This window comes from Pezoporus flaviventris, unplaced genomic scaffold (assembly GCF_033815535.1).
Source record: "Pezoporus flaviventris isolate CSIRO_AGI_PZ_B2104156 unplaced genomic scaffold, CSIRO_AGI_Pfla_v1 ptg000097l, whole genome shotgun sequence".
Taxonomy (NCBI): Eukaryota; Metazoa; Chordata; class Aves; order Psittaciformes; family Psittacidae; genus Pezoporus; species Pezoporus flaviventris.
In genome coordinates this window covers 4263632-4291507 of record NW_026892645.1, presented here as the reverse complement: position 1 = coordinate 4291507, position 27876 = coordinate 4263632, and the positions used below count along the sequence as shown (strand labels likewise).

The window sequence follows — 27876 nt, the reverse complement described above, 5'->3', positions numbered from 1 at the left end:
CACGGCTCTATGGTATTTTTGTTAGTCAGACATTCACTACTTTGCCACACAGAATTAGCTGATGTGGAAGTATTTCAAATTAGCCTCGGGACTTCCAATCTGTTATTCTTACTTAACATTTGTAACAGTCTTCCACACTTGTTTGGTAAATCGTACTGTTACTGTGACAACCACAAACACATTCTGTAAGAGGAAAAAAAAAAAAGAAGTTAAATGTTTTAATGCACAAATTTAGTTCCCTACTGATCATCACGTACACTTTCTGAAGATATTCACAACCCAGAAGCCCCTGAATGCACAGATCCTGCTCTCTAACGTGGATGTCTGGGTATTATAGAGCATTCTTTCAGTACAGGAAGCACTGTCTACAAGACACGCAGTAACTGCCATGCATAACAGAAGGAAACCTATGGAAAGTAATTATTTTCCCTTCTTTCTCCCCAAAAGTTAAATAATGACACTGGTTTGATAGGAAAACCAGAAGAGACAAAAATATGTTTCAAATTTGTAGTCAGCTATATTTATGAAAGCCTTTTCCCACATACAGTAGAATGTTTGTATCATACTAAATAAAGCAGAAGGCAGCAAGAAAGCAACTTATCAATTAAGTAAGTGGTAAAAAGTCCAAATCACTGCAGTCAGCAGTCTGTAAAACCAAAGACGCCATTCTTAGGAGATTAGCTCATAGTCAGCAACGCCAACAGTTTTGTGGTATCACTGGTTTCAAGAAGACTGGATATTTTCCATGGACTAAGGGCTGGAAAATTTTTCTACAAACCCAAATGTATATCCTGGTTAACCTTGGTAGGACTTGGCGTACTCTGGAAACAACTGAAGACAAATCTCTGCCAACGCAACAACATGTGATTTGTAAAATATATTGCTGATGCAGTGGCCAAGTGAATGGGATCACTCACAGGGAAGTAAAGGTGGGATTACAACCAGGTTTATCACTTCTATGGGATGTCAGGTACCCAGAGCGTGGCATCAGGATCACACACATGCACAAATGGAGAACTATAATGAGGCCGAGTCAAAAAGACAAAAACTTTATCAATTAAAAAGGTCTGTATCATTTTTACTTATACAGTTCCAAATTCCCCAACAGGCATTCTTGCCATCCTCTGGCATCTTCCCCCTGCGAATCGTCAGCTCGTGAGAGTGCGAATACTCATAACACCATAAAAGTCTTCTTAAAACATAGGTAAAAGCAATGCCTGTAACGATGTTGCCAGTAAGTTACTAAGAGGGGAAACAGCTACTACGACTGCTTTCTCAAGATTATTTCTTCAATACGAGGATGAAATCAAAGATAAGTTTTCTGTATTTCTGTATTCTGGTTTCAGAACCAGAAAACAGTACTTGAGCACCACGTTACCACTCTGGGCTTGTCTATACCTGGAAAGCATAGACAAACTATTTTGGAATATTTACTCTGGAACACACAGTCTATTACAGGCCCAGCATTCCTCAAGTATGATCACACACAAATTGAGACATTCACTGGAAGAACTACTTCGGTAAGTTTTCAGTGTAAACACCATTCACTGGAATAAAACTGAGATCATTCACGCAAATTCAGGGTTCAAAAGCTGTGTCAGTGCATAGTTACCTATGCATAGTGTAACTAATACACAATAACTCCACCTCTACTAATCAAACAGAAACCCCCAAATTATTCACAAATTGAAGTGAACATTCTGAACATTATTTTACTTCAGAGACACCAACTAAATGTAACTGGAAACAACAAATGGTATCCTGTACAACTAGTTAAAATAGTTATAATCTGTTACGCCTCTGTCAGAACACAAGCAAAGATCAGTATATATTTTTAGAGAGACAATACTTCAAGTATTGGAAGACTGACAATTACAGTAATGGCAAATACCTCTTTTTTTTAAAGGGTAACATTACCAATGGAAACTACACTGCCATTATTATAGTATATGCATGAGTACAAAAGTAGTTCCACTCACAAGCAACAGCTTCAACAGGATGTAATGAGCAACTACATTATTCCTAAACAAGTACACTGAAAGGCATGAGAATCTTTAAATTCAAGTGTTCATTCAACAAAAGTCAAAGAACTCCAGCCCTGATGCAACTTTTAATTCCACCCTCTGTGAAGAGCAGCTCCCATACTGCCCTATAGTGCCCTTTTTCTTTTGGCTCCTTCGAAAGGAAGAAACAGAAATAATCATCACCAGAAAAAGGGAAAGGGCTCAGATCCCACTATCTTCTCAGAAGCTGCAGCACTTACTCAAGCCTTAGCTTGAATACATGAACTGTTTAAATATCCCTGCTCTGACCTACAAGGAGTAAAGTAACTCCCCAACCATCTGTGATTTTTAAGAAAGCAGCAATACAAATTTAACTTTATTGTTAAGGTAGATTATAACATGCAGTTTGCAGGAAATGTTGCCTGCAATAGAATGCAATGTTACTACATGCACAGAGGTGGCAACCAAACAGAATACAGATCGTTTTCAAAAGGGATTAAAGACAAGCGTTTTAGATCTCCTTGGCAACAGTGAGACAACATCTGGAATAGTGCAGCACAGTCCTGGTACACCTCTGTACAGGACAGACATCAGACTGGAGAGACTGGCACAGGACTACTGAACTTGCCTGAGAGCAAGAGCACTTAACAGTTGAGGACAGACCTAAACCACTGGACTTGTGCAGCCTTGTTCATTCCATCCTAAAACTCTGCATACATCTGTACATCCTGAAACGCAGACCTTTAATTATTTTGAGGCATTTAAAAGTATATTACACAAGGTGCTATACTGCAGCGTTGATATGTTAAAAATGAAATAAACAGGAGAAAATAAGTATAATTTTACAAGGCAGGTTACTCAAGATTCATTGGACATATAAAACAGAAAAAAAATTACTTATTTTCACTGGGAAAGTCGGCAAATGGAAAGCTGTGGGCATTTGGGTGAGTTTAGAAAGAATCAGTCTTCTCCCTGGTCCCAGTGTCTGACAACTGCTTGTTCCCTATTACAGCTCTACCCACAAACATTATTGTATAATGCTTACATTTTTCTTTCTCAGTCATACCTATTTTGTGTCCTGAGTCCTAAGAACAAAGATTAAGAACAAACCTAAAACAGCTTCATTTGCTAATCAGAAGAAGAACTGTAATTTCCTTCTTTAATCAAAAGCTCAGCACTGAAACATTCACCTCAGGCAGAGCACTCAAAAAACATTAAATTGCATTTCATTTTTCATATTTAACATTGTTCTGTACAGTTGGCTTTTTTTCCTAGAAATAAAGGAAAATAATTAGTTTTTCTGTGAAAGAAAATACATCACAAACAAAAGTGCCAATGCTTTTAACGGCAGTGTTACGGCTTCTACGAGTGTTACAGATGTAGACCAGCCTTTCCAAACTTCACTAACCTTCCCGTGGTTTCTCAGGTCTACCACTGCACATTTATTGGTAGACTGAACTAATGGTTAACACCAGCCCTGTTAGGAATACAAAGAATATAACAGTGAGTCAGTATGACAAGCATTTTCTACTAATGCTTGGCAGAGACGGATGGAAATACTAGTGCTTCTACAGAGACGTTTCAGCATGCTTAAAAATTCTCAAGTTTTCAAGGAAATGAAAGTTAACACCATTTCAGTGAACTGATTTTTCAATTTGACAGCTGATTTCAAGTGCTTCAGAGAAAACAGAACATTCCTAACAGACACTCCGTCTTCCCTTTTGATGTATCAAATCCTCAGCTGAGCAGCTTACGATCCTGTTGTGCCCCATGCAAACTAAGATTGTTGCTGATCTATATAAAGTTTTGCTCTTCTTTACTCAAGCACAGTGGTGACCTCAAAAGAAAATTTTCCAGACGCAAGGATTCTAATCCAAAAGGTCACTCCAGAGAGTCTGAACATCTAAGACTTCTCAGTCACTGGAACACCAAAGAAACCTGTTTAACTCAACAAACTCACTTCCAGCCATTTCTCTTGTCCACATTTAATGAAGGAGATAAAGTATTATCAGTGTTTCATCCTTCGGCATGCCAAAACTAAAAGAAGGAAACAATCCCATGGTGTTTCCTGAATACCCGCACTCTAATGGATCACTGCAATTAATAATTCCACCTTGGTCATTGTAGCAATAAAGCCTAACACAGAAAACCAGACAAATAAGTGAAGCATAAACCAAGTAACTTTCAAAGTAAGATACCAGTGTGTGAAAGAAAATGTTACCACTAATTCAGCTGGAATTATTTTCAGGAATTTATGCCCAAAATCACCTCCAAGTGGTGCAAATCAATCTCTTATCCACTGAAACAGTCTAAAAAATTCTGAAGCTACCTGGAGCTTCCTAGAAAAGCTTTTCCTCTGAACACATCACATTTTCTCAAAAGTACCATTTTCTTTTCTCCTAATGCTTTTCTCACCAATCAAGAAAAAAATCCAGAAGATTAAATACTGCAATAATGATTCATGCAAACATTCCCAAACATAGCCAGTGTCAGAAAGAAGATAGTGCTTAGAAAACGAATATAGGAAAAAGGCAAAGGTACAATAGTTGTTTTCCAGATGTAGCTTCCTGTCAGCAGTGAGCTGTGGTTTAGGGACTTCCTGAGATAGAGCTTGGATAAACACTTTTGTGTTTAAGTCTGGGTGGTATTTTTTTTAATGTTTCTTCTTTGAATCTGCCTGTTCGCTCTTTCTTTTTCCTGCTATTCCTACACACACAGGTTTTGGTTTTAACTTCTGGTTTCAAGTGATCTTCTGGCAAACGTATTCCGCAACTGAACTGCACTGCCTGAAAAAGATTACTCAGTTTGATTGCTCAAAGTTTGTGTTTTTAAGATTGGCACATTCTTATCTATTTTGTTTACCCTGAGCTTCCGATCACTGACTTAAAGTTAACTTCTATGACCATCTGTTTTACAGCATTTTCACTAGTTCTCAAAGCCAAGTCTAACATTGGCCCACTCCTTGGTGACTGAATTACTCTGGTGAAGACAACTGTCAGCTTTCACAGCCAGAAATAACTGGCTATTAGTACACTACTATTAGCAAGATGTTATTCCCCAATCATGGATTTAAATTCAAGCTGATGTCTGAGATTCTCAGTATGGAAAGCAAATGGAATAACTATGAAATGTTTTGAAAAAATCACATAATTCAGACTAAAGCCTTTAACAAAAGCAATGAACTCCACACACAGCATTACAGATCTAAGGAAAAGGCATTCCCAGTTGGTCCCAGCAGAACGCCAACTCCATTTTTCTCTTCAATCTTTTCCAAAGGGCAAACACCTCTTGTCACCCAAACGATTCTGATAACTGACACTGGCACATCCACTGAAGCTCCCTGTCACGTATCAAGCTGGCACAACTTTCTTTTTCCCAACAGACAAAATGGCAACAGGCTGAAGAAATCAGCCAGCTTTGTCATACCCAATTTGGCATGACCTATATATAAAAGTTTCCAGGAACAGGCCATCTAGACAGCTTTAAAAAAGACAGAAAGGTACTCAGCACCTCATCAGGAGGTTGATCTGTGTAATAATACGTTGTTTCCTATTCAGAAAAGAGGACTATAATAAAGACATGAGGTTTGCCTACTTTTGATCTTCCAAATACTTTTAACGCAGTTATCTGTAAGAGAACATTAATGACTAAAAAACTCACCACAAGGGTAGCCTCTATTTAGTCTCTTTCAATGGGTAAAGTTTTTAGGCATTAAACTGCACTTAAATAAGTGCCCTAAAATCAATAGCGCTTAAGTATATATTAAAGAGCTCAAAAGTGGTTACGGGCAATTTATAAATATGGTCCTAAATAACCAACTTTATCCTTGGGAAATCCTGCGTTTCCAAGAACCTTGGTGCTCCAGGGCATTACAGCGAGTTAACCTGCATTTTTCCACAAAAGCAAAGAACCTGAATATGTTCATTCTCAAATACCAATTAAATACTCAAGCAGTAATCTAGGTATGGAATTGCCTTCCTAGCCTCGAAATAGTCAGGAATTTGGGAAAACCAGCCACACTCATGACAACCTGCTCCCTTGGAAGAAAACGTAATGGGCCTATTGCTAAGTCTGTCAAAAATTAATGGTTTGTCACTTTCTGGTTCAATTAAACTAGCCTTTTCACTACAGAACTAGTGAACTGGAAAAGCTTTGGGTTATGTGAAGAGCTTACCTGAACTCGAACAACTTTATTTCTGGGAACACGCCATTTCTTGATAACATCTACCTATGAAGGGAAAAACCATGGGGAATATCGGCGCTTCTCTGCCTAAAGCTGCCTTGCCTTCCTTCTCTGAGCATCACAGAGGAGCAGTCAGTAAATCCGAGCAGTGACCCCTGTCTTTACCTCATCTCTCCACACCACCGAGCACACCGTGAGGAGATGACCGAGCAGGACGCGGCCCTCCCTGCCCCCGACATGTTGGGGCCGAACCCTCCGCAGTTACACATTCTACCACCTAGTTCGAGCTAAGAAACCGCGGCCTGCGGAACGTGAAGCGGTGCAACGCCGACCGTTCCCCCGGTGACAGACGGAGGCGTTTCGCTTTGGAGCACCGGGGGCCGCCGAGCACACAGCCGCACGCCCGGCCCCTCAGCCCCCTCACAGCCCAGCTCCCGCCCCGCGCTGAGGTCATGCCTGCGGCGGGGCTCGGGGCCGTCTGTCGCGGGTGGGTCCCGGCGCTGGTGGGAGGAGGGAGGACGCGCGCCCAACCGGAGCCGGGCGGCTCGCCGCAGGATCGCCTTTCCCCCTCTTTTTTTTCCTCCTCTTTTTTTTCCCGGCCCGGACGCAATCGTGCCACAAAGGAGCTCAAGTTCACCTCGGGCTGCCTCAGCCTCTCGCCTGACGCCACGGACCGCGGACTCCAGAGCCCGGCCGTGCCCCAGAGCAGCGCGGATGGGCGGCTGAGCCTGGGCTGCCACGGAGTGAAATACCCTCAGGGAGAGAAAAGGAGAACGGGAGAAGAAAGGATGGTGAGAGCCGCCGGTTACTGCCTCGTCTAACTGCAGGGCTAAGCTGCCTCCGCTGACACAGCCGAGTGAGATGTCAGAGCCCCGGCGGACGAGCTGCGCTGAGACCCTCGGGTGAGGCACGCCACGGGCTGAGGAGAGCAGCCGAAAGAGCCGGGTAAGCGCGGGCATGAGGCGGGTGGATGCGAGGTGTGCGGCCGGGGCCCAGGGGCTGCGCTGCAGCGGGACCACGGCAGCAGTGAGGGTTACCTTGTCACAGACAGCACTGCTCCAGGGTAGGGCACAAGCCTCCTTTTGCCTTGGAACAAAAAGAAGCCCCAAACACGACTAAATGGCAGTTGAGACATTTTATGATGCCAGGCAGGGAAAAGCCTTCTTGCCACTATTTTCAGAAATACAGAATCTTTTTATAACTTTACTTAGTGCTGCATGTAACTCTGAGCTTCCTCAGACTTGCTCTAAACGGATGCACCTTTCAACAAACCCTCCAGGATATGCTAATTCCTATGATAACTTTGCTAAAGGACTACCTGTATTAAAAACCATGAAATCTCCATTCAATCTTACACTCCTGTCTGATTAAAGAGACACAAAAGTTCCTGTAATAGAGCCTATACAAAGTATGAGAGATTTTGCGAAAGTTTCAATTAAAATAAAAAGAACCTAACTTTAATGAATACCTTTGTGTAAGTATTAAATACTTACTGTATTATCTAATTACTATTTTTCATGGACAAAAGGAGTCACTTTTATCCAAAAGTGAATGTGTTTAAGGGCTATTACAGACAATGTGTATGCACACACAGGAGCACACACAGTATGAGCACTTTTTGGTAGTGATTGGATTAAGTGGAAATAAGGTGAGGCCGCTGTTAAGGGAAGCAACAACAAAAGCAGTGCTCTTTCAATAATTACATTCCACATCTGTGACAGAACTTCACGAAAGCACAAAGAACAATCCACAGTCAACATGACAAAAATTCCTGGTAATCCAGAAAGAAAACTTGTACTCGGTGTAACTAAAAAGCAGCTCATTTTTTCCCAAAACATGGAAGAAAGTTCCACAGCAGCAAAGCATACATCAGCTTTTGAAGTTCCTTGCAGCACTTGATAGTATTTCAAAACAAAAGTTCTCCAGGAGCCAATTAAGACACGCTCATTCTGCAGTATTGCTTTAGTCATCCATGCTGCTCAGTGCAAAAAGTATTTCCTTTTAAGAACTAGCACTTGAACCAAAATTTCACCCCAATTTTAAGTGGACATAAAAGCTCAGTATTGAATGCATTATAATAAAAGCAGTGAATTGGTATCTGTGTGGCACTGCTTACAATGGAATCCAGCACCTAGTGGCAAAAAAAAAAAAGCCCCAAACAACCCCAAAATCATTCCCCCCATAGGTCTGGAGTTATTTTTTTTCAACTTAGTTTTACATCATGCTTGTGTAACAGAAACTGCATGCTTTTATGTGTCAGCTCTTCCCTATCCCCTCTTACATTTACTTTAAAACTTCAAGCAGAACTTTAAAGCTTTTCCCAATACATGTGGCATGCACACTACTGTGCTGTGTTTCCACTGTGAATTGCTGTTTCATTTTACAAAACTGAAAAAATAATCAGCGTTGAGGTTTTTCACAGCAGCACCCTTCATCTGAAACCCAAACTACATGATGTTAATTCTAAAAAGACCCAAACTGTACCAGTGGAAGTCACTCTCCTTATGTAAGAGCAAAAAATAATAAATCGCATTAAAAATTAAGGCTACCTGGAAGATTGACAGGATGGATTAACATCATTCCTTGCAAGAGGATGTTTGGGAGAAGGAGTAGGAACAGAGCATGAGCTCTGAGAAAAGGAGTAGGGAGTAAGAAAGAAAGCAGCTTCAGAAGAATTCATGCTTATCTATCTTATCACAATGGTGTTGTGAAATCCAGATCATATTACTGGCCTGGTGCCTGGAACATGCCAGCTAACTGTAAGTCCACAAACACTGACTATCAAAGGACTCTGCAGAAGCAAAAACTAATGTTTGTTAACAAAACCCAAACCCTCTGATCTTTTTATAGTAGGATTTTACATTTTCAACACCCTTGCTCCATTTGCTTTTATCAATTAAAATGTAAAACTGCACTAACCTATAAACCTCCTGTTGATACCAAAGACACCGGTATTAAAGAAACAGTGAAGATTCACTGCTAGTTTTTTGTTTCTTCTTTAGAATGAACAGTTATTAAAGTGTGAATTCACAATCAAAATAGTTTATCTTTTCCAGACGAAATGCTGTAACAGCTAACACTATTCCTTTTGTGAACATGCCTCCATGTATGGCTAAATGCTTGAGGAATTAGCACAAAAGGTACCACAACATAGAAGATATGTAGGAAAAGCCCCTCAGATGAGTGCTATCCTTATTATATTAAATAGGACCAGCACACAAGAACTCAATTTTGTAACAGAGCAATTTGGTGCAGCAAAATGAACTCATCTATATGGAGAATCTCACTGCTTTTTTTTGTTTCATGTCAAAAGAACCATAGAGAGAGATGTCAGAAAAAAATCTGTGTTGTGCAAATTGCATATCTCATCCTTCATTATATACGTGGGGTTTTTTTCCCACCTATCCGGATATTCCTAAAAGCCTCTGTATTACCAGTTTAATTATGGTGCATTCAATTTTGGCATGTTGGAACTGCACATACTCTGAACAGTCCAGCCTCTATACTTTAAATGCTTGAGTCAGAGCAATTTACAAGGATAGGAACAAACTGTGAGCCTATCCATTCTTTAATGAAATGAAAGTCACCTATTGGCAATAAAATTAAAATGACACATAAATAGAACTATGTACAGAAAACAGAGTTAAATAATAATAAATACCACCCCCACAAATTCTGGAAGTGATTAGGAATGTAACATTCTGGGAGCCTCCTGCTTAAGCAGATAAAGTCCCATAGGAAACCCACCTTGTTTAAAATAATTATTATAACTGAAGCCCAATAAACTAAAAAATGTCTCCTTAGTTCCTGAGCTTTGACGTGCAAGCCCACCAAAACTGCGCTCTTAACTTTTTGAAGTGAGAATCGCTGCTGTCTTCATCACACACCAGGCTCTGATGCATTAGCTCCGCAAAACATATTGGTAAAGGGTTTTCTTAGATTATCTTTGCAATAAGTTCAATGATAGTGCAATTCAACTAGTTATTGAAGTAAGATGTCACTCATGTAACATCTTAGTTTTAGCACAGAAAATTGCCTTCCCTGTAAGGCAGTCTCCAAGGGTAAACACAGTGTCACATATCACTTGTACAAAAGCTGCATTTATAGAGCCCAGTGCATCACTTTCTTAGCTACAGTCCTCTGGCTTATTAACAGTTTACTATATATAGAAAAACAAGAGCAGCAGCAAGAAGCAATTCTGCTGCTTTGAACTACTGAGTTCTTTAATGTGCCACATCTGTAAGAGTAACCCATACCAATGCAATTTAAGACACAAAATTTATATGCTGGTATGAAACCCAAACAGTTATTTTCCATATTTGTCTTAGTTAAGGTTTTCCACACAAGATTTACATAGGCCATTATTTTGCCTTTGTATTTCTCCAAACCGCTGTAGGATAGGTGATACTTTCCTTACATGTCAAAACATTTCCTCCTTGAAATGACCTGTAATCCACAGTAAGGCATAATAAAATTCAGTGCCCAGCAACCATCCAGTGGCCTTCCTACTGCTTCAGCTCTTTTTGGCTTTTTGCAGAACACTGAAAAGTGTAGGCATAAAAAGAACGCAGTGTAACTCCCAGAGACAAGATACCAATCTCTCAGTGGTTAAAGGACTCAGCATTTGCAAACCACTTTAGATCTAGATGCAACTGTGTTGACAATATATACTCAGGCTTTTATAAACACCTTTCTTTCCAGAGTAGTACTGCAAATGTCTAGTTTATGAACAAAATTTCATCCAGCAAAAAACAGCCATAACACTGAAAGGCTACTGGCAGCATTTTCAGATAAGCTTAACGATTCTTTGTTACGTTATTACAAGTCATATTTTTATCTGACAGAGGCATACCTTTGTTCTCCTGGGCACAAAAATCCCAGGAAGAATTCTCAGGACTTATAAAATACTTGAACTAGCCTATTTTGTAAAAACTAGATCCTCTGAAACACGTCATCATAAAGTACAGATTATGAAAGAGATACACATGTTGGAATATCCACAATGAAATGTGTATTTTGTTATAAGCAGGTTAGAAAAAAGGCCACAGTGCTGACATTGCTCCCTTTGATGCTACTGCTTGAGGCAAGCTGGTTAAAACAAAGTGAACACTTGCCAAACAGTAGTACTTTGCATGTCGAAATATTTTTACCTTTATCATTTCAGGATCATGACACTGACTAAACTACAGGATGTGAAGCACCTGTGTAATTTGATATGGCAAAATACTCGAATCTTGTTGAAATATCACATTTAAGTTTCAAGATATTGGTAACAATCAAGAGGTAATATATTCCAAGGAACCGAACGCCCCATATAAGCATGACAGCATAGGACACACAAATGTTTCAAAGCAAAGCCAGAGAAAGACTGTATTTACTTTTTCCCTTTAAGCGACAGGAAAAAACAACTAAATGCTGAAACATCTGATAGCCCTTTCAGAAAGTTTATTTCCTCTTTTTTCACCAGATCATGGGAACATCCTCAGTTGGACAAACAATGAAGGAGCAAACAAACCAACTTATAATTACCTACTTCCAGTTATATGGAGAGATAGGCCAACATTTGTTCTACAGAGTGAAATGTTAACCAAAATACTTATGATGGTTAGAAGCATGAAAAATATTATGATTCTAACCCACGCAACTATACTGCCAGAAGCTTTCATACAGATGCAGTTACACTGACAAAAGACAATATTCTGCCTGAATAAAGTACTACATAGTGCTGAGTAAACATGCACAAAATTGGGTTTAGATGCATCTGCACTAGAGCAAGTTACCAGCTTAACTCCTATGAAAAGTGCTTTTACAAGCACACAAGTCTTGAACAGCAGAATCTAGAAATGAAATTGCTTCAAACTGCCATATTTTTTCTAGTTAGAAGTTCTATTTTTCTCATTAAAATGATACATCTTTTTCTTAAGTGTGCTTCTTTCACCTCTTTTGTTTGTATGTTTGCTTGTTGAAGATTTGTCAGTGTACATGAGGACAGATGACAGACCTGATGTATTTTCAGTAATTAAGAAAAGCTGTGCCAAACATGGTGTTAAAGAACGCAGTGTTGTGCAATGGCAAGGTTGAAAAGTCTACAGCTACCTGAATGGAATTCTGCGCTGGGGACAAATGTGGCCCCAGTAATACAGTCCCCTCCTAGTTGACTGCAGAAGAGCTACTGAGAGAGAAGAGCGGGGCTGAGCCAGAGAAACAGTAAAAGCCAAGTGATCAACAAGCAACAGCACTAGCGAAGTACAAAGAGTATGCGCAATTACTTGGCATAAGTGCAACAGAAGAAAACTGAAAGCTAGTGTGCTAGACATCAAGTAAATTAGATCTTCCTCTCCCATTGGAAGGAATTCTGATGTCCTAAAATCTGATGTTCTCCTACTCAAAAAGAAGAGGAAGATATTAAAAAGCATTGAATAGTTTAAAATTGATTCCCTGGCTTCCCTCCCCACTTCCTCTGGAAGCTTTTTCCTCTGTGAAAGATTAATCACTGAGAGTTGTTTGAACAAGCATGTTGCTTGTGAACTTCATTGGAATCCAACTGCAGAAAGGAAGAAATGCCATTTATGTTATGTAGTTCCCCACAATATGCAACAAATAGGCCTCATGCTGAATGTTTTAACTGAACAATTAGATAATAAAAGACCGAAGAGATCACTTCATAAACAGGAAGACAAACATCTGAAGATAATATGGTTCTTGTTGCTATTTGTACAGGAGCATTCTCTTACCAATGCACTTTTCCTTCCAGTGTTTTTTCTTGTAGGAAAGACACCTTAGAAAAAGTGACATACAGGCAAGATCATGAGAATGAAGTATTTCAGCATCGTTTAATTACACTGATGTTATTCACTGATGGCAAACAGTGGTCGAACACTGAACACGCTTCCTTGAGAGGTGGTCAATGCCCCAAGCCTGTCACTGTTTAAGAGTGACTAACATGCTTTAACTTGGTCAGCCCTGAATTGGTCAGGCAGTTGGACTAGATGATCATTATAGGCCCCTTCTAACTGAAACAGTCTATTCTAGTTTGAAAGATGTTTGAACTGACATGTGAAGATGAAGCTGATGACCTCTGTTCAGAGTTTTTTTTAAAGAATTCATAAAAAAAGCGGAAGAATAAAAATCAAATTTTTATATGTTGCTCTTTCTTCAGCCTGGAAAAGAATGTGTGCCCTAAATCCTGTCCTCAATTAAAGACATGAATTGCTGTAACAAAGACAAAAGTGAAGTCTGAGAAAATCTCAGTTTCTCTTCAGTGCTTACAATAATTACAGGTTTTGAGTGGGCAGGGAAAGATACTTCAACTCAAACTGTGAAATAGAACCCATTTTATACCTATACATGAGACACATTGCAAAACACTCCATCTGTGCAGAAATATGAGGCCTGGAAAACTGCCAGGGTTTCCAAGTGTGACCTGCTGTGCAAATGCTGATTATGCAAGTTAAAGCTGTCTGGGGTAAATTTATGTTCCCTGTTTTCCAGGGCTCCAAATAACATCCCACTACTTACAGAATCCATGTCAAACTCCAAACTTTTATCAGACAAGTTTTCAAGTTCTTGGCAGGTGCTGTAAAGCACAGTCCCTTGCCATCTGCAAAATTAGTTTATTCCAAATAAAAAAACAGAGGCAAAAATGTATATCCAGAACCTTTAAGAAAGATCAGGTCCTGGTCACTTTTTCTGAATCCTTTACAGAAACATTTATGGTTTCTTTGAAAACAACAGAAAAATGAATGACTGACAGCATCTCTCCTCTCAGTATAATTATTTCAGCATGCATGTCCATCATTATACTGAAACCCTAATAAAAAAATCTCTTACAAATCAGCAGCTGCCTAGTTTCCCAGATTCAATCCCAGAACAATTCAGATCAGATGGGACCTCACCTTCATCTTACAAAGCAAGGCTAATTTCATTCTAGATCACGTTGCTCAAAACCTTGCCTGAATCAGAACTTTACCTATTTCCAGGAAGAGGGTTTCCACCACCTCTTTCAGGAATGTCCTTGGACAGACTCGCTGGGAAATTCTTTTACCCAAAATGAATTTTTCCTGGGACAATTTGTATGCATTGACCATTATACTTCCACTGTGCACTTCCAAAAAAAAAAAATCCATCTTTACAAACACCCCTTAAGTAGTTGAAGACAGTAGTAAGATGTCTCCTTCACCTTCTCTTTTGGAGGCTAAACAAGCCCAGCTCTTTCTGCTGCTCCTCATATATAATGTCTGCCAGCCTCTAGCTATCCACGTTGGTTGCACTCAGCTGGATTCATTCCAGTTTCTCACAGCTGCTACTATCATCATTTCATGTAATTTAAAAAAAGATTGCTGTACTAAAGATGACCAAGCAGTAAGGTGACAGTTATTTAAACACTGAATGGTTATTCCATGTGAAATGTTTTACAAGCAAAGAGAAATGTGATGGGAAACACCACCCTGCTGTTAAAAAGTATCAAGCAGGCTTTATACACTGAAAAAGCTCCATACAGCACTTTAGCCCCATTTTATTTATTTTAAGAAAACTAGGTTATATACACATGCCTATTAAAGCTGTTAGAAACGCATGATACCAAAGTGCTGTTGAAGCAGCAGATAAAAGAATGATCTGCAACAGGGCATTCCTGGCAACACTGACACTGCCAAGCTCATGTTTTCAAGAAGACTGCTGCCTATAAAGTGCTGGTATTGACTTATTTTTTAAGAAAAAGCAATGGCCTCAAACTTCCACCTTGAATATGAATCTGCTCCAAGAACTAAGTATAATTTCATCAAAACTTCGTTGTTTTTTTTTTCATATGTTTTTGTTTCATATGTCAGTAAACACTACTAGCTAATTTTAACAGCTGGGATGTCATCTCTCTCCACCATGTATATATGCACATGGCTTTTCCTTCCAAGAAAGGACTATGAAGTGAAATGAGCAGGCTGAGTGTAGAGACGTCTCCATAACAATTAATATTTTAGTTGCAAATTCTACCAGACAGATTTTACTGCCTGTAATTTTTGGGCAGTAGAGATTTTAATTATAATGAGTTCATTGATATTTTTCGAACTTTTAACAGCAGGTATTAAGTTGTGCATACCTTTAACATTTATATTTTTAACTAAGAAATGAAAACGTAATTCATATTTAAATGAAAACATCAATCTTGGAAACTTCTGTGGTACTTGCCTGGGAAAAGGACTCTTCAAATCCTGGTATTTATTACTTAGTTTCTTGTGGTTGGTGGCAGGCTTTAGATAAGCTTATAAGTAGTAACTACAGTTCCGGCCACAAAATGATATAACCATTTCCCACAATGTCCCCCTTAGCCAACCTAAGTTTATGCTGGACAAGGAAAGTCTCTCATTTGTACACAGCCATACTAGTTACTGAGCAGTATCTGGCAAGTTTTAGCACAGATTATCACTTGTTTTGTAAATCTACACCTATTTCCTATTTGTTACTTACTGCTAAATTTACTTTAAAACAGATTAAGAAGTTCATTGCAGAAGAATATTTGACCAGAACAAGAGGATCATGATGACAACAAGATTCACCTGCTTAATGCTAATAGCTGTTGTGGGAGCTACTGCAAGTGAAACACAGGAACTGGAAGGCAATGACGAGGAAACAGAACAGGAATTCATTTATATGAACAGATATAAGCGTTCCAGTGACACACAGGACAAATGCACTTACACCTTTATTGTACCTCAGCAGAGAGTGACGGGTGCTATTTGTGTCAACTCTAAGGAGCCTGAAGTTCTACTTGAAAACAGGGTAAATAAACAAGAATTACAGTTACTTAACAATGAACTTATTAAACAAAAGAGACAAATAGAAACTCTCCAGCAACTGGTGGAGGTGGATGGTGGGATTGTTAATGAGGTCAAACTCTTAAGAAAAGAGAGCAGAAACATGAATTCTCGTGTCACACAACTCTACATGCAGTTACTACATGAAATTATACGAAAACGCGACAATGCCTTAGAACTTTCTCAACTTGAGAATAAGATTTTGAACCAAACTGCAGATATGCTACAACTTGCAAACAAATACAAAGACTTAGAGCACAAGTACCAACATTTGATGTCGATTGCCAATAATCAGTCAGTAATAATTGCCCAACTGGAAGAACACTGTCAGAAAATGCCGTCCATAAAGCCACTGCCACAAACTCCACAGCCACCAAACAAAGTGTACCAGCCTCCTACTTACAATCGCATTATCAACCAGATATCTACTAATGAGATTCAGAGTGATCAGAACTTAAAGGTCCTGCCACCTACCTTACCAACTATGCCTGCAGTTACTAGCATTCCAACTTCAACCGATAAACCATCGGGTAAGTAATACTATCAATATGTCTATATTAGTTTATGCTAATATGCAGTGGGTAACATTCTAACTGTAATATCAAAGATGCAGACAATTTAGCAAAATAAATGCAAAAGAATTATTTTGAACTGATTTCTTAGCTCTAATCTTGTGTGGGTACCTACCTTGTGTATTTTTAATATATATGTTGTAGTACAAGCACAGAATGAAAGCAAAAAAAATAAATCTGACTAACAGATACAGACACACTAGCCCCACAGATCTTTCTGTTGTTAATTTGCCAGGACAAACCCACCATCTATACTGCATGTATGAGATAAAAGAGCTGCAGAAAAATCTCAGTCACCAACAGTTAATCATCTAGATTTTCTTTACCTGTGCCTATAATTCACGACATCTGAAGAGGCTTGACAGTTTCTGTGTAAACATTTATGTTAGTTATTACAAGCCTGTTGATGTAGCATGTGGTAAATTTTGTGCTTATATAACTCAAAAAGTAATACATTAACTGTTCCACACCTCACACAGGGCACTTGCGCTCTAAGGCAGGAGCAAAGGGAAGCAAGTGGTAGAATACTAAGGGATATTATACAGCCCTCATTAAGAGTCTTCAGAGTTCTGCCATAAGCAAGATTAGAGGCCTCTGAAATCACATTAAAGATGAGTTGATCTACATGATAAAGAAGTAACAGGTAAAGAATCCTGTTTCACCTATGGTTCCACATATTTAAAAAAAAAAACCCAAACAGTTCAAGTATTAAGTGTCTCGCACAAGAGAATTCTATTCTGCAGTGCGGCAGCATGTACTTCAGAAAAAAGATAGAGAACCCATAGCCAACTGAAAGACTTGAAACACAGTAACACACATGAACTGCACTCAGTATATTTCAAGGCTATTTGCAACATATTCCAAATGACATCAGCAAACTCTTTAGAATTATCAAACAATGCAACTACCCCATTAAACCAAAACAGCCAACCAGAAAAACCCAGAACAATTTATTTCTCCAGGGAAATATTCACAATGAGAGAACCCTGAGCAGGCATTTCAGTCTAAAGCCTACAGGACTGTCTCTTAAATAATTACACTGGGACTCTTATCTCAAGCTAGGTTCAAGCTTAGTACAGCGTTTTCCTACCTTTCTGTAAGTGAAGTATCCTTCAAGCATTCCTTTAAGACCTTTTTCCTTCCTGTTACACTCTTTTGAAAACTTATTAACCAGTGCACATCCTCCTCATGCTTTTAAAGTACCCAAATTGGAGCTGAGGCTGCACCATCACACAGCAGAACAGAAAAGTTACTTCACATGCATAGTAGTTTTGTTGATGTATCCTTATACATCATTTTCCTTTCTTGCAAAGTAAAACCTTGATTCCTGACTAACTTGCAACCCTGTAGAATCCCTAGATTCTCACCTAAGGAAGTGCTGCTTATCCAGCTATTTTTCATGTCCATCTCCAGAGGTCCCTTCCAAAGTCCATGATACTAAGATAAGATTTGACATCTCCTACTTCAGAACAAATCGTTATTATGACTATGATCTAAACCAAGACGGTTATTTAGAAGCATTTCTCTGTCACATTTGAAATGTCTTTCCCTACCTGCTATTATAATTTACTGTGTAGTGTGATTTAAATGTATATTTACTTAATATTTTCTCTATATTCACAAAGGTAAGCCAGAACAACTAGCCAAGTAACTCAAAATAACGTGCCTGATTTGAGAGGCAAGGTTTAGAACAGTGTCTTGTTAAAAATGCATTAGAAATGTTTGAAGTGTTGCGTATTTCAGAGACTAAGATGACTGCACAATAACACACTGGCAGTAAATCATAAAAACATGATGTAAATTAATTAAAGAACCGCAGTCTCACAGCAAAATGCTCTACAGAAACTGAAAGAATGCATTATAAAATGTGGGCATCATCACTGGATATGAAGTAATTTTAGAGATACATACTTTAGAATAGGAAAATTAATTTCTCTGCAAGGACCGGTGTCATGCTTTCACCACACATTTCTCAAAGGCTCATTTTATGAGGCATAAAACCACCCCAGTATTCCTGTAGCTGGTTCTTTGCAAAAATAAAGAAAACAGTAAAAAAACCTAAACCACTTGGTTTTTATTCTGTGTAGAAGAATCTGCAATTTTATCCATAAATCATTTATTTCAAGTTCTTATTTGCGAATTCTTGTTTCCCACTCATGCCCAAAAGAACAAGTTGCGCAAGTTTAATTCTGTCTGCAAAATACTGACCATGAACACAACACTGAAATGCTACAGAAAAATAATCAGTCAATAGCCAGTAAGTTACCTAATGTCAACACCAGAGATTCTTCAAAATAACTACAGTTGTATTTCATTCTCTTCTACTAAGCAAAATATGAATTCCAAGTGAAATTTCTATAGTTCCTTTTAGGAACACTGCCCCTTAGACTTGCTTGAAAGAGCTAAAAACCTAATAAAAGACTTCAGGATGAAATGGTTTAGATGTTACAGTAACTATTTCTCCTTTCTGGGAGTTACTACCCAGGGGTTTGGGGTGGGATGACACACCAAACCCCAACAACTCTGCATGTGCTAATGCCCAACAATCACAAGTTTTATTATGGCAGTGCAAAGAGCGGACATGGTTTATCTACAGTGGGTTTTAATTTAATTCAAGTAAACGTGAAACAGCAGTTTACCAGATTGTAGAATTCTACACACAATAGGACAAGTACTGTTATGTGAAGCATAACTGTGAAGTGCTGCTATATTTTCTGTATAAAACAGACTTACATGAATAGCTTACCAAAATACTGCTTTGTATAGATTTGCCAGTGCAAGCTTGGAGGATGACGAGACCCAAAATAAATGAAAGCTGAATTGGAAAACTAAATAAATTTGATTCATCATCTTCACCCAACAAATCAACAAACCTTTTTCTGGGAACAAAACATTTAGTCATCAGTTGTATCACTTACGAAATGCATGTTGCCTTGTGCAATTGCCACACAAGACATTATTCCTAGAAAAACATGCACACAAACCAGTCGATTATACTCTGCCAGATAAAACTTGCAGGTAAACATTTTAAACCCATGATGCATTATAAAAAAATAAACAGTTAAATAATAAACAGCAAACGTAATGCTAAGGTTAATGCAATATTAACATATGGTTTATGTTAATGTTATATGGTTGCACACTATTTCAAAAGAGGCATTAGCGTACAAAAATAAACATACGTAATAAGAGATTCATTATAAAGTCATACTGATAATTATGGCTTAATGAAGCAGATGCTTTTAAACTGATATATCCTGCAGGTTAGAAAGATATACTCAGAGAAATTAAGGCAAGAGCAGAAAATCTAAATTAATTTTGATATGAGTATTCACTGAGGGGACACTTCTGTGTTCCTGTGCTAAGTTCGTGGCAAGGAGGATATTCTGCAGGATCTACCTCAAAACTGAAATGTTGATAGGAGAGGTTGTGAAGCCAGCGAAAGAAATGAATACTAACAAACTGCAGTGAGTAAAGCAGATCCACAAGAGTTCTAAAGGAAACTGAATGTGAAACAATTAACTCTGTGCCTATGCCGATGGAGTCCTAGCTGACGTACAGTTTATGCGAATTTCCAGACAGCACTGAACAGGTTTCCTGCTCAATGTGTTTAAATTAAGCTGCTACAAAGTACACAGAAAGAACTTCACATAAACAAACAATAAAAATCCCTTAATTATGTTTTGGGGTTTTTTCCTCTTCCGGGAGGCAGAGTTAATTGTGGTGTCTGACAGAGATCTGTGCTGGAGCCCACTGTCATGAGCGAGTTCCCCTTTCACTTCCGATTTCAGATGACAAATATCAGACTACACACCTCAGTCAAAGTTCTGGAAAGTTAGTATCTGACAAGAACACACCTGTCATGGAAAAGTAGCAGCAAACTCTGCTTAGAAGTATTTATAATAGTTTATCTTCACCTTAAAGCATGTTCAGAGAAAAGATTCATGTGCAGTAAAGTACTGTTGCCATGTGGCCTAGAAAGGAACTGCAAGATTAGAAAGCTGTAAATGCCACATCATACGCTGCTATGCATTTGTTTTAATGAACATGATCAAAGATCTGTGGTTGACTATTTTAGGAGTTTCTTTAACAATAACTTTGAACTGACATGCTCTTTTATTTGTTTTTATCATTTATTAAGGTGATAACAGCAACCTTACATTCTCAATGTTGCCACTTCCATTGTTAATGTCTGTGTCAATGACAGTTTGGGGGATCCAAAAGCTAAACTTCTCCCGGTCTAAAAGAAAGTCAAACTTGCTATTTTGTTTTCTAAACAGAATTACTAACACTTATATATGGGGTCCTTCATATTGAGTTTCTTCGAAGATATAATCAAACCTTATAAGTGCAGCTGCTTTAAAAAAAAACCAAAAACCATATACCTTTATAAGTAATTCATTGTGAAATGCTCTAGAAATAAAGTTACAACAAATCGACCTGTTTGAAAACTTTTAGTGGACACTGTACCTTCAATAAGAGGAAAAGCAAATGCACTACTCAGAAGAAGACAACATACTGTAAAAAGCTCCCAATTCAAACACTGCCCTGGATTAAAAACACGCTCAACAGCATTTTGATGCAGAGTCCTTCTGTTTTGACACAGGGCCCTGGAGAGACTGTCTACAAGCATTAGAAGATGGCCACGATACAAGCTCCATCTACCTTGTAAAGCCAGAAAACACAAACCAGCTTATGCAGGTCTGGTGTGATCAACGGCATGACCCTGGTGGCTGGACAGTCATTCAGAGACGGCTGGATGGGTCTGTCAACTTTTTCAGGAACTGGGAGACATACAAGGTTAGGACAAGTGAGCAGTTCAATATTTTCTACCCTCTAAAAAATATTGGTAAAGTTAATTTAAAGAGGGATTTTACAGTCTGGCCAACAGCTTACTTGAAAAGGAACTTGTGTGTTTACCTTTCCAGAAGAGGAAGTCCCTATAAAATAAATTACTGTGGTTTTCTAGTTAAGAATACACTCAGATTTACCGTTAAACCAGATGCATATTATTAACATGCTTCTCCTGCTTCCTTTACAGCAAGGATTTGGTAATATAGATGGAGAATACTGGCTCGGACTAGAAAATATTTATTGGTTAACAAATCAAGGCAACTACAAACTGCTCATAACAATGGAAGACTGGTCAGGTCGAAAAGTATTTGCTGAGTACGCCAGCTTCAGACTGGAGCCAGAAAGTGAATACTACAAGTTGAGATTGGGACGCTACAACGGCAATGCAGGAGATTCCTTTACTTGGCACAATGGCAAACAGTTCACCACGCTGGATCGGGATCACGATGTATACACAGGTACAAGGTCCCTTTCCACTGCCCTGGGATTTTTTTTCCTGTAAGGTTTTTCATTTACTCCCAAGACTGAACTGCAGCTTTCTTTTACAGGCAATTGTGCTCACTACCAGAAGGGAGGATGGTGGTACAATGCATGTGCTCATTCAAATCTCAACGGCGTCTGGTATCGTGGAGGACACTACCGCAGTCGGTATCAGGATGGTGTTTACTGGGCTGAATTCCGGGGGGGATCGTATTCACTAAAGAAAGTTGTTATGATGATAAGACCTAACCCTAACACGTTCCACTGAAATAATTTTTCTCTTGGTTTGCTTTCTTCTTCTAAAAATCGCATAAAGCTATGATGTTATTACCTGAAATTATCTTTTCAGAAGTGAGGAATGTAAGATATTGTACATTTATTGCTAAGATATGAGGGTTTGTATATTGTATTTTCAAGAATCATTCCAGGAAAATAACAGCTGAAGAAAAAAAAGGAATTGAAATGATGTAACATTCTGAACACCTCTCGGTACTAAATGTAGTTACATTCAGCCTTTTAGAACTGGCAGTTTAGACAGACTGTAGATAAACTATCTGGTGTTTATGCCCTGTAAATTAAGTTTGGATGGTAAAAATACTGCCACAACATTTAAATATTTTTGTATGTTATATTTTGTATAAATATTCTCAAATACAGAACTGTACAGCAAGAGTTTTATTATTATTATGAGAAATCATTTGACACAGGAAATCATATCCTTTGAATTGTGTAGCTGGTATATGTACATTAGTGTGATTATTCTGATTTAATCTTTGTTAACTGCCGTGAATAAAGTTAGTATTATATAATTTTACTTGGAGAGCAGATTGTAACAAATCCAGTCTTTCCCTTCAATTTGAGCATTTTAATAATCTGCTCCTAAAATTCACATCTGAGTCAGATATTTTAGATTAAAAACACTAATGATGTGTCTTACCAAAATGAAGTTGCCACTTGCACATGCAAATAAATCCAGATTTACAACAGATAGAAGGTGCTATTTAGCCAACGTGTTATACTACACAACAACTGTCACAGGATTTTGTACCTGACTTCAGTCATTACCTGCTGTGTAGCCTCTGTAATCAGAAATGGCTGGATATAAATTAAAGGGACTATCCAACTTTGCAGGCAAATGATGGATACCAATATATAAGCTATTTAATATCCTTAGCCAGTAGCTGAAAATTATATAAAGACATTACCTGTAGCCAAGAGAAGTTATATTTATCATATTTCACAACTATATTACTGTCAAATTATTAGAGATTTACTCATCTATGTAGCGGTCAGTCACAACTATGAAATACGGACAGGGATGATTTTAGTACTGTTCTGAGGTAGGTTTCTAGAGCAGATTGCTGTAATACACTACTACAAAAAACAGAAGACTGCATATGAGAGGGAGAGAAAAAGCCCTTGGAAGTTCAATGTATTTTCCAGTAAGCCTGTCAGATACTGTGCATTTGTGTGCATGTGTTTGCACACTTTTTCCCCTCATTACCTCACCACTTCTTTCCAGCAGTATGATGTACATTAAACTGATGTGTGATGTAGCATGTGTTGTATATAACTGAAAGTAGGGTTTTTAATATATGACCCCTGTAATACTGTAATACTTTAATAAAGCAAGGACTGTTATTTTGACATGTTCAGATTTCATCCTTGTTTAGTTCAATTACTCATAGGAAAAGAACAGATAATTACTTAACTCCAAACCACTCTGACTCAAATCAGTTGTGTATCAACTTTTATATGCAACTACTGTTACCATGTAAGAAGCGTGCAAATATGGCAACATCAAAACCAAAGCATTTTTCAGTTGAGAAAAAAAACTAAATTTCCACAGATCCCAAAGAGGAAGAACATTCTGTAGGTGCTATGACAACCCTGAATTTTCAAACAGTATTGAAGCTTTATCTGTCACTGGTTTATCTACTGGACTCCGGGAAACAAGTTTCAGATACAAAATATTTAATGCAAGTGTGAAAAACTTTAAAAGAGCAGTAACACTGCTTAGCTCTTGCAATCTGTAGGGAGAGGCTCTCTGATGTATGAAACCCGAGTTACAATATATGCAGGGTTCATGTAGCTAAAACACAAGGCAGAATGATGTTAGATGAGGAAAAAGGTTGCGTTTAGAAGTGGAGTTTAGGGTTATACCAATACTTTAAAATGTTTAAGACAACTCTTTATGGTGTATTCTGTTGGTTATAAGTTTGTCAAACATTAGTGACTTGTGCTGAATATGATGGGAATTCCAGACTTAGTTTGATTTTTTTTTTTAAATACATTCTTTCTGGAAGTCGTATTTACAGAATGTTGAAAACAATTACTTCAACAGGACCATGCTCTGCATACGTGGACCAATATACAAAAAGCACCACATGTGTCTCTTCTGGTCACCGAAAATAACTGCAATAAAATTATCTTAAAGTTTATGATATTGCTTCCAGAAGACATGGTTGAATACTTCTTAGATTAACTCTTCCTTTTAAAAATCTCATCACTAGAAAGACATTTCAGTGTCTGAATGGCCCTGTTTTAACAGGAACCTGGGTTTTGCAGTGTTACTCATGAATGCTAGCACAGTTCAGCAATGGGCAGGAACTGCAAGTTAGAGCCAATGGGGAAATAATGACACAGTGTGCCTACATGAATAATACAAGGGAATACTGAGAAGATACGTCAATCGATTAATCCAACTGTTCAGTTTGTATCTCCCTTCAAAGTATTTACAAGAAACTGACACAAACCAACAACTACAGGTTAGAGATGCCAAGTTATGAGGAATCTGAAAAAAACATACATCAAAAATGACAGCTACAGGAACACGGTCTTAAACCATGCTGTAATCAAAGACACTTCTGAAATGCAATGCTCTTGTAAATGCTGTCCTCTTGATGTCTTCAGGAAAGACGCACTTATATTTTCAGATGTCAGTAATGCACAAAACTTCTACAAGTCAGAGACCCTAGATAGTGTGTAGCTTAAAAACCTTCATCAGATCCATTTGTTTAAAGTATGAAATTAAGTGAACCATACCTTCTCTCTACAGTGTTCTGCAGGTGCACAACACGCTACATTAGTGCTCAGCAGTCAGAAGGAGCTCCAGATAAAGAAAGTAATCGTTCACACTCACCTAAATATGGAATAGTAGGAACCATTTTTAAGCTTCTGATGTACTCTCGTGTCCTTTTATAATTATCTTCCTTAGAGAGTAGATAGTCTAACTTCTCAAAGGTGGTCTTGTCTTTACGATTCAAAAGCTACAGAGAAAAAATGAAAGCATAAAATTTTAAGATGAATCCACACAAAAGAAAACAAATTATAAAATTTGTTGAATCACACACAGTAAATGAAAGCACAGTCAAGTCAGGATTAAATTCATCATCATTAATGCTTCTGCATTTTAATAGGTCTTTATTCTTCCTTTCTGGCAATGTATTAATTTTTATTAATAGACACACAATGATACTGATACACACTCTGTAAGAGGGTCTTCTAAGATCAAGGGAAGTTCTCTCAAGTATATAAACAGTGGCTTCTAGACCAGATAGGAAATATTAATGTATTTTGGTACCGCAAAACCAGGACTTATAAAGAATCTTCCAGAAATGCAATCTGACAATTCAGAAGAACTCAAACTTCAGAACTAAAACAGGACCAAAAAGACAATGGTCAAGGAGTAACTTACGGCCCAGGTTTTGGTCAGTCTGAAGATGGGTGCACTTTGCAGGGCTGACACCACAGACATAAGAGAATGAAGGTTATTCAGTTCCAGAAGCTTCTGAAAAAAAGGGAATAATAGCTTTTAGCACATAAAAAAGGAAGCAGAATTGATTAATCTCAAAGTTGCATTAATGAAATATGAAGTTTTACTCGATGACTGCAGGCAACAGTAAGCAAAGGTACAAGATTAATTACACTGAACTAAGCAGTTTTATTGAATCGAGGAAAACCAATAGATGTCATACCTCATCCTTGTAGTACAACATAGCAAATATGCTAAAAAAGGAATGTTAGCCTTTGTAATCCAACAACAGCTCACAGGAGCAGTGCAGAAACAAACAAAAAAGAAGTAAGATTTTGAATGATAGTACAAGAAATTTGCACTTACTTTAGCTATTTTCACAAAATGGCTCAGTATTTCTGCCCTTATTTTTAAGGTCTGTGCTGTTAATATTTCTCGTACAACCCAAAAACTGACCTATAAAGTAAACACATATAACAAAAATATTAAGTTTTAATCCATAGTTGTTCTATTTAACTTTATACTCGAAGACAACTGTCAAACAGTACCTGTTCATCACAGTAATCAAGTCATTTACCTGGTTAAACCTCCTAGTAAAGGCAACAATATTTGGAGCGAGGGTATGTTTTTCTTTCTTATTCCATCCACAGCTTGCTAGTTCCTAGGAAACACGTTTAAAAATTGCCTTACAAATCCATAATGTTTAAAAACATTTTTAAGTGTAAAAACTGATACATGACAGAAACAGCTATCAGAGGATTAGTAAAATCAATTTCATGACTAGTCTAAGCAAACACTTCTGTGTTTTCCTGATGTACATAAATGATGTGATTTGTTTGTTCCCTGATACTAGAAAAAATAGACATTAGTATTCACATACAGAAAGCTTCAGCAATCAGCCACAACTGATGGCTCTGAAGTTTTATTCTGCATCGATTATTTTAGTCCAGGGCTCCCTCACACAAGCAACTCAGCAGACATAGGATTAAAGACTTTGTTAGTATATAACCTCACCTGGTTCAGAAGTGGAGCTAAAGCTAAACATATCACTAAGCAAAATTAGCAGTAGTTAAAGAGTACAAAATTCAGCAGTGCAACTAGAGGCAGTAACCTAGCTGTTGTTCCTGAATGTTGTCTTCATTATCACACTTAGTAGAACTTTCATACATACAATACAGCCAGAAAGAAAACGTCAATTTTCCAACAGTTGCAAATACATTTAAACAGCCTGGCTCTTTTTAACTACAGATTCAAGTTACCACCTATCTATAGAGTCTTTATATTCAGATGTGACAAGAGAGATACATGCGTACTGGAAATGAGTTCTCCATAACACCAGTTCTAAGTCACTCTTCTGGTTTTAGAACCACGAATTTCAGTCTCAATCAAAACGTTCAACTTTCCAAATGTATGCTATTAACTTCAGATGCCTTCACATGAAAGGCAGAGAGACAGCCAAAGAGAATTTTGCCTCTGTAAAGCACTTTGTACATTCTGATAAACAGAGCACACTCTCGAGATGTGGAGGTCTGCATGTTCCCATGTGAGCGCCACGAGAAGCATTTCCCGTTCCAAACGTATTTTGTATCCCAGTGTTCCAGCATTTAAGCCTTCTGCAGATAAAAATGCCAATTCACATCTGTCAAGACGCAGATCCTCCACGTGATCTCATCTTAGGAGTCTGGAAATCACATGCTGATGTGGAAAAATCTCAGTCACTCTAATAGGGACAGCAGAATTTACATTTATCAGAAAAATGAACAGGTCAGTAACCTAAGGATATTAAGCAGTTGCTAAAGGGCTAGTGAGCAACAATGGAAAATCCTGTGCATGGTAAAATCATTTGACTACGTTTAAAATTTGGACTGAACAGGAAGATTGATAAGAGTAAGTGATCCAACATGCCCCTGCTGAATTTTTTCTAATGCTGCTAAAATGTACTGTGTTCTAGAATTACACTTCATCTTTTTGCATGGAAGGACGCAGGCAATTTCCTCAATGCACACAGCCACAAGAAGCTTTCTGATCAAGCGTGCAAGAAAACCCTGAAATTTGTGGAGTTTGCAGTTTACAGAACTTTGAAATAACAAAACCAAACAGAACAAACCCTAAAAGTTTCCTAGAAACGTAAGCATAGTTATTTCTGCTGGAGAACAAAGAGTTGTTAATCTTATCAAACTCTTGGAAAGGAACATGCAGATGTGTTTTTTAGTAACAGCTC

At 38.1% G+C, this 27876-nt stretch overlaps 2 protein-coding genes across 9 annotated transcripts in view; one reads left to right on the top strand and one right to left on the bottom strand.

The window, feature by feature from the left end:
• The window catches only part of RALGPS1 (Ral GEF with PH domain and SH3 binding motif 1), a 75893-nt gene that overhangs the window by 31546 nt on the left and 16471 nt on the right, over positions 1–27876 (bottom strand). For all 8 annotated transcript variants that reach the window (XM_061476644.1, XM_061476651.1, XM_061476652.1 and 5 more), the window contains 4 exons: positions 26233–26316; positions 26022–26111; positions 25599–25691; positions 25044–25170 (listed from right to left, as the gene is read on the bottom strand). In XM_061476644.1, coding sequence (XP_061332628.1) covers positions 25044–25170; positions 25599–25691; positions 26022–26111; positions 26233–26316 — 394 coding nt within the window. The remainder of the gene's footprint in view (positions 1–25043; positions 25171–25598; positions 25692–26021; positions 26112–26232; positions 26317–27876) is intronic.
• On the top strand, positions 7034–23548 carry ANGPTL2 (angiopoietin like 2). The gene is made up of 5 exons (XM_061476653.1): positions 7034–7131; positions 15671–16525; positions 21174–21367; positions 21609–21879; positions 21970–23548. The coding sequence occupies exons 2-5, from the start codon at positions 15718–15720 to the stop codon at positions 22167–22169; spliced, it is 1473 nt and encodes a 490-aa protein (XP_061332637.1). The 5' UTR covers positions 7034–7131; positions 15671–15717; the 3' UTR covers positions 22170–23548.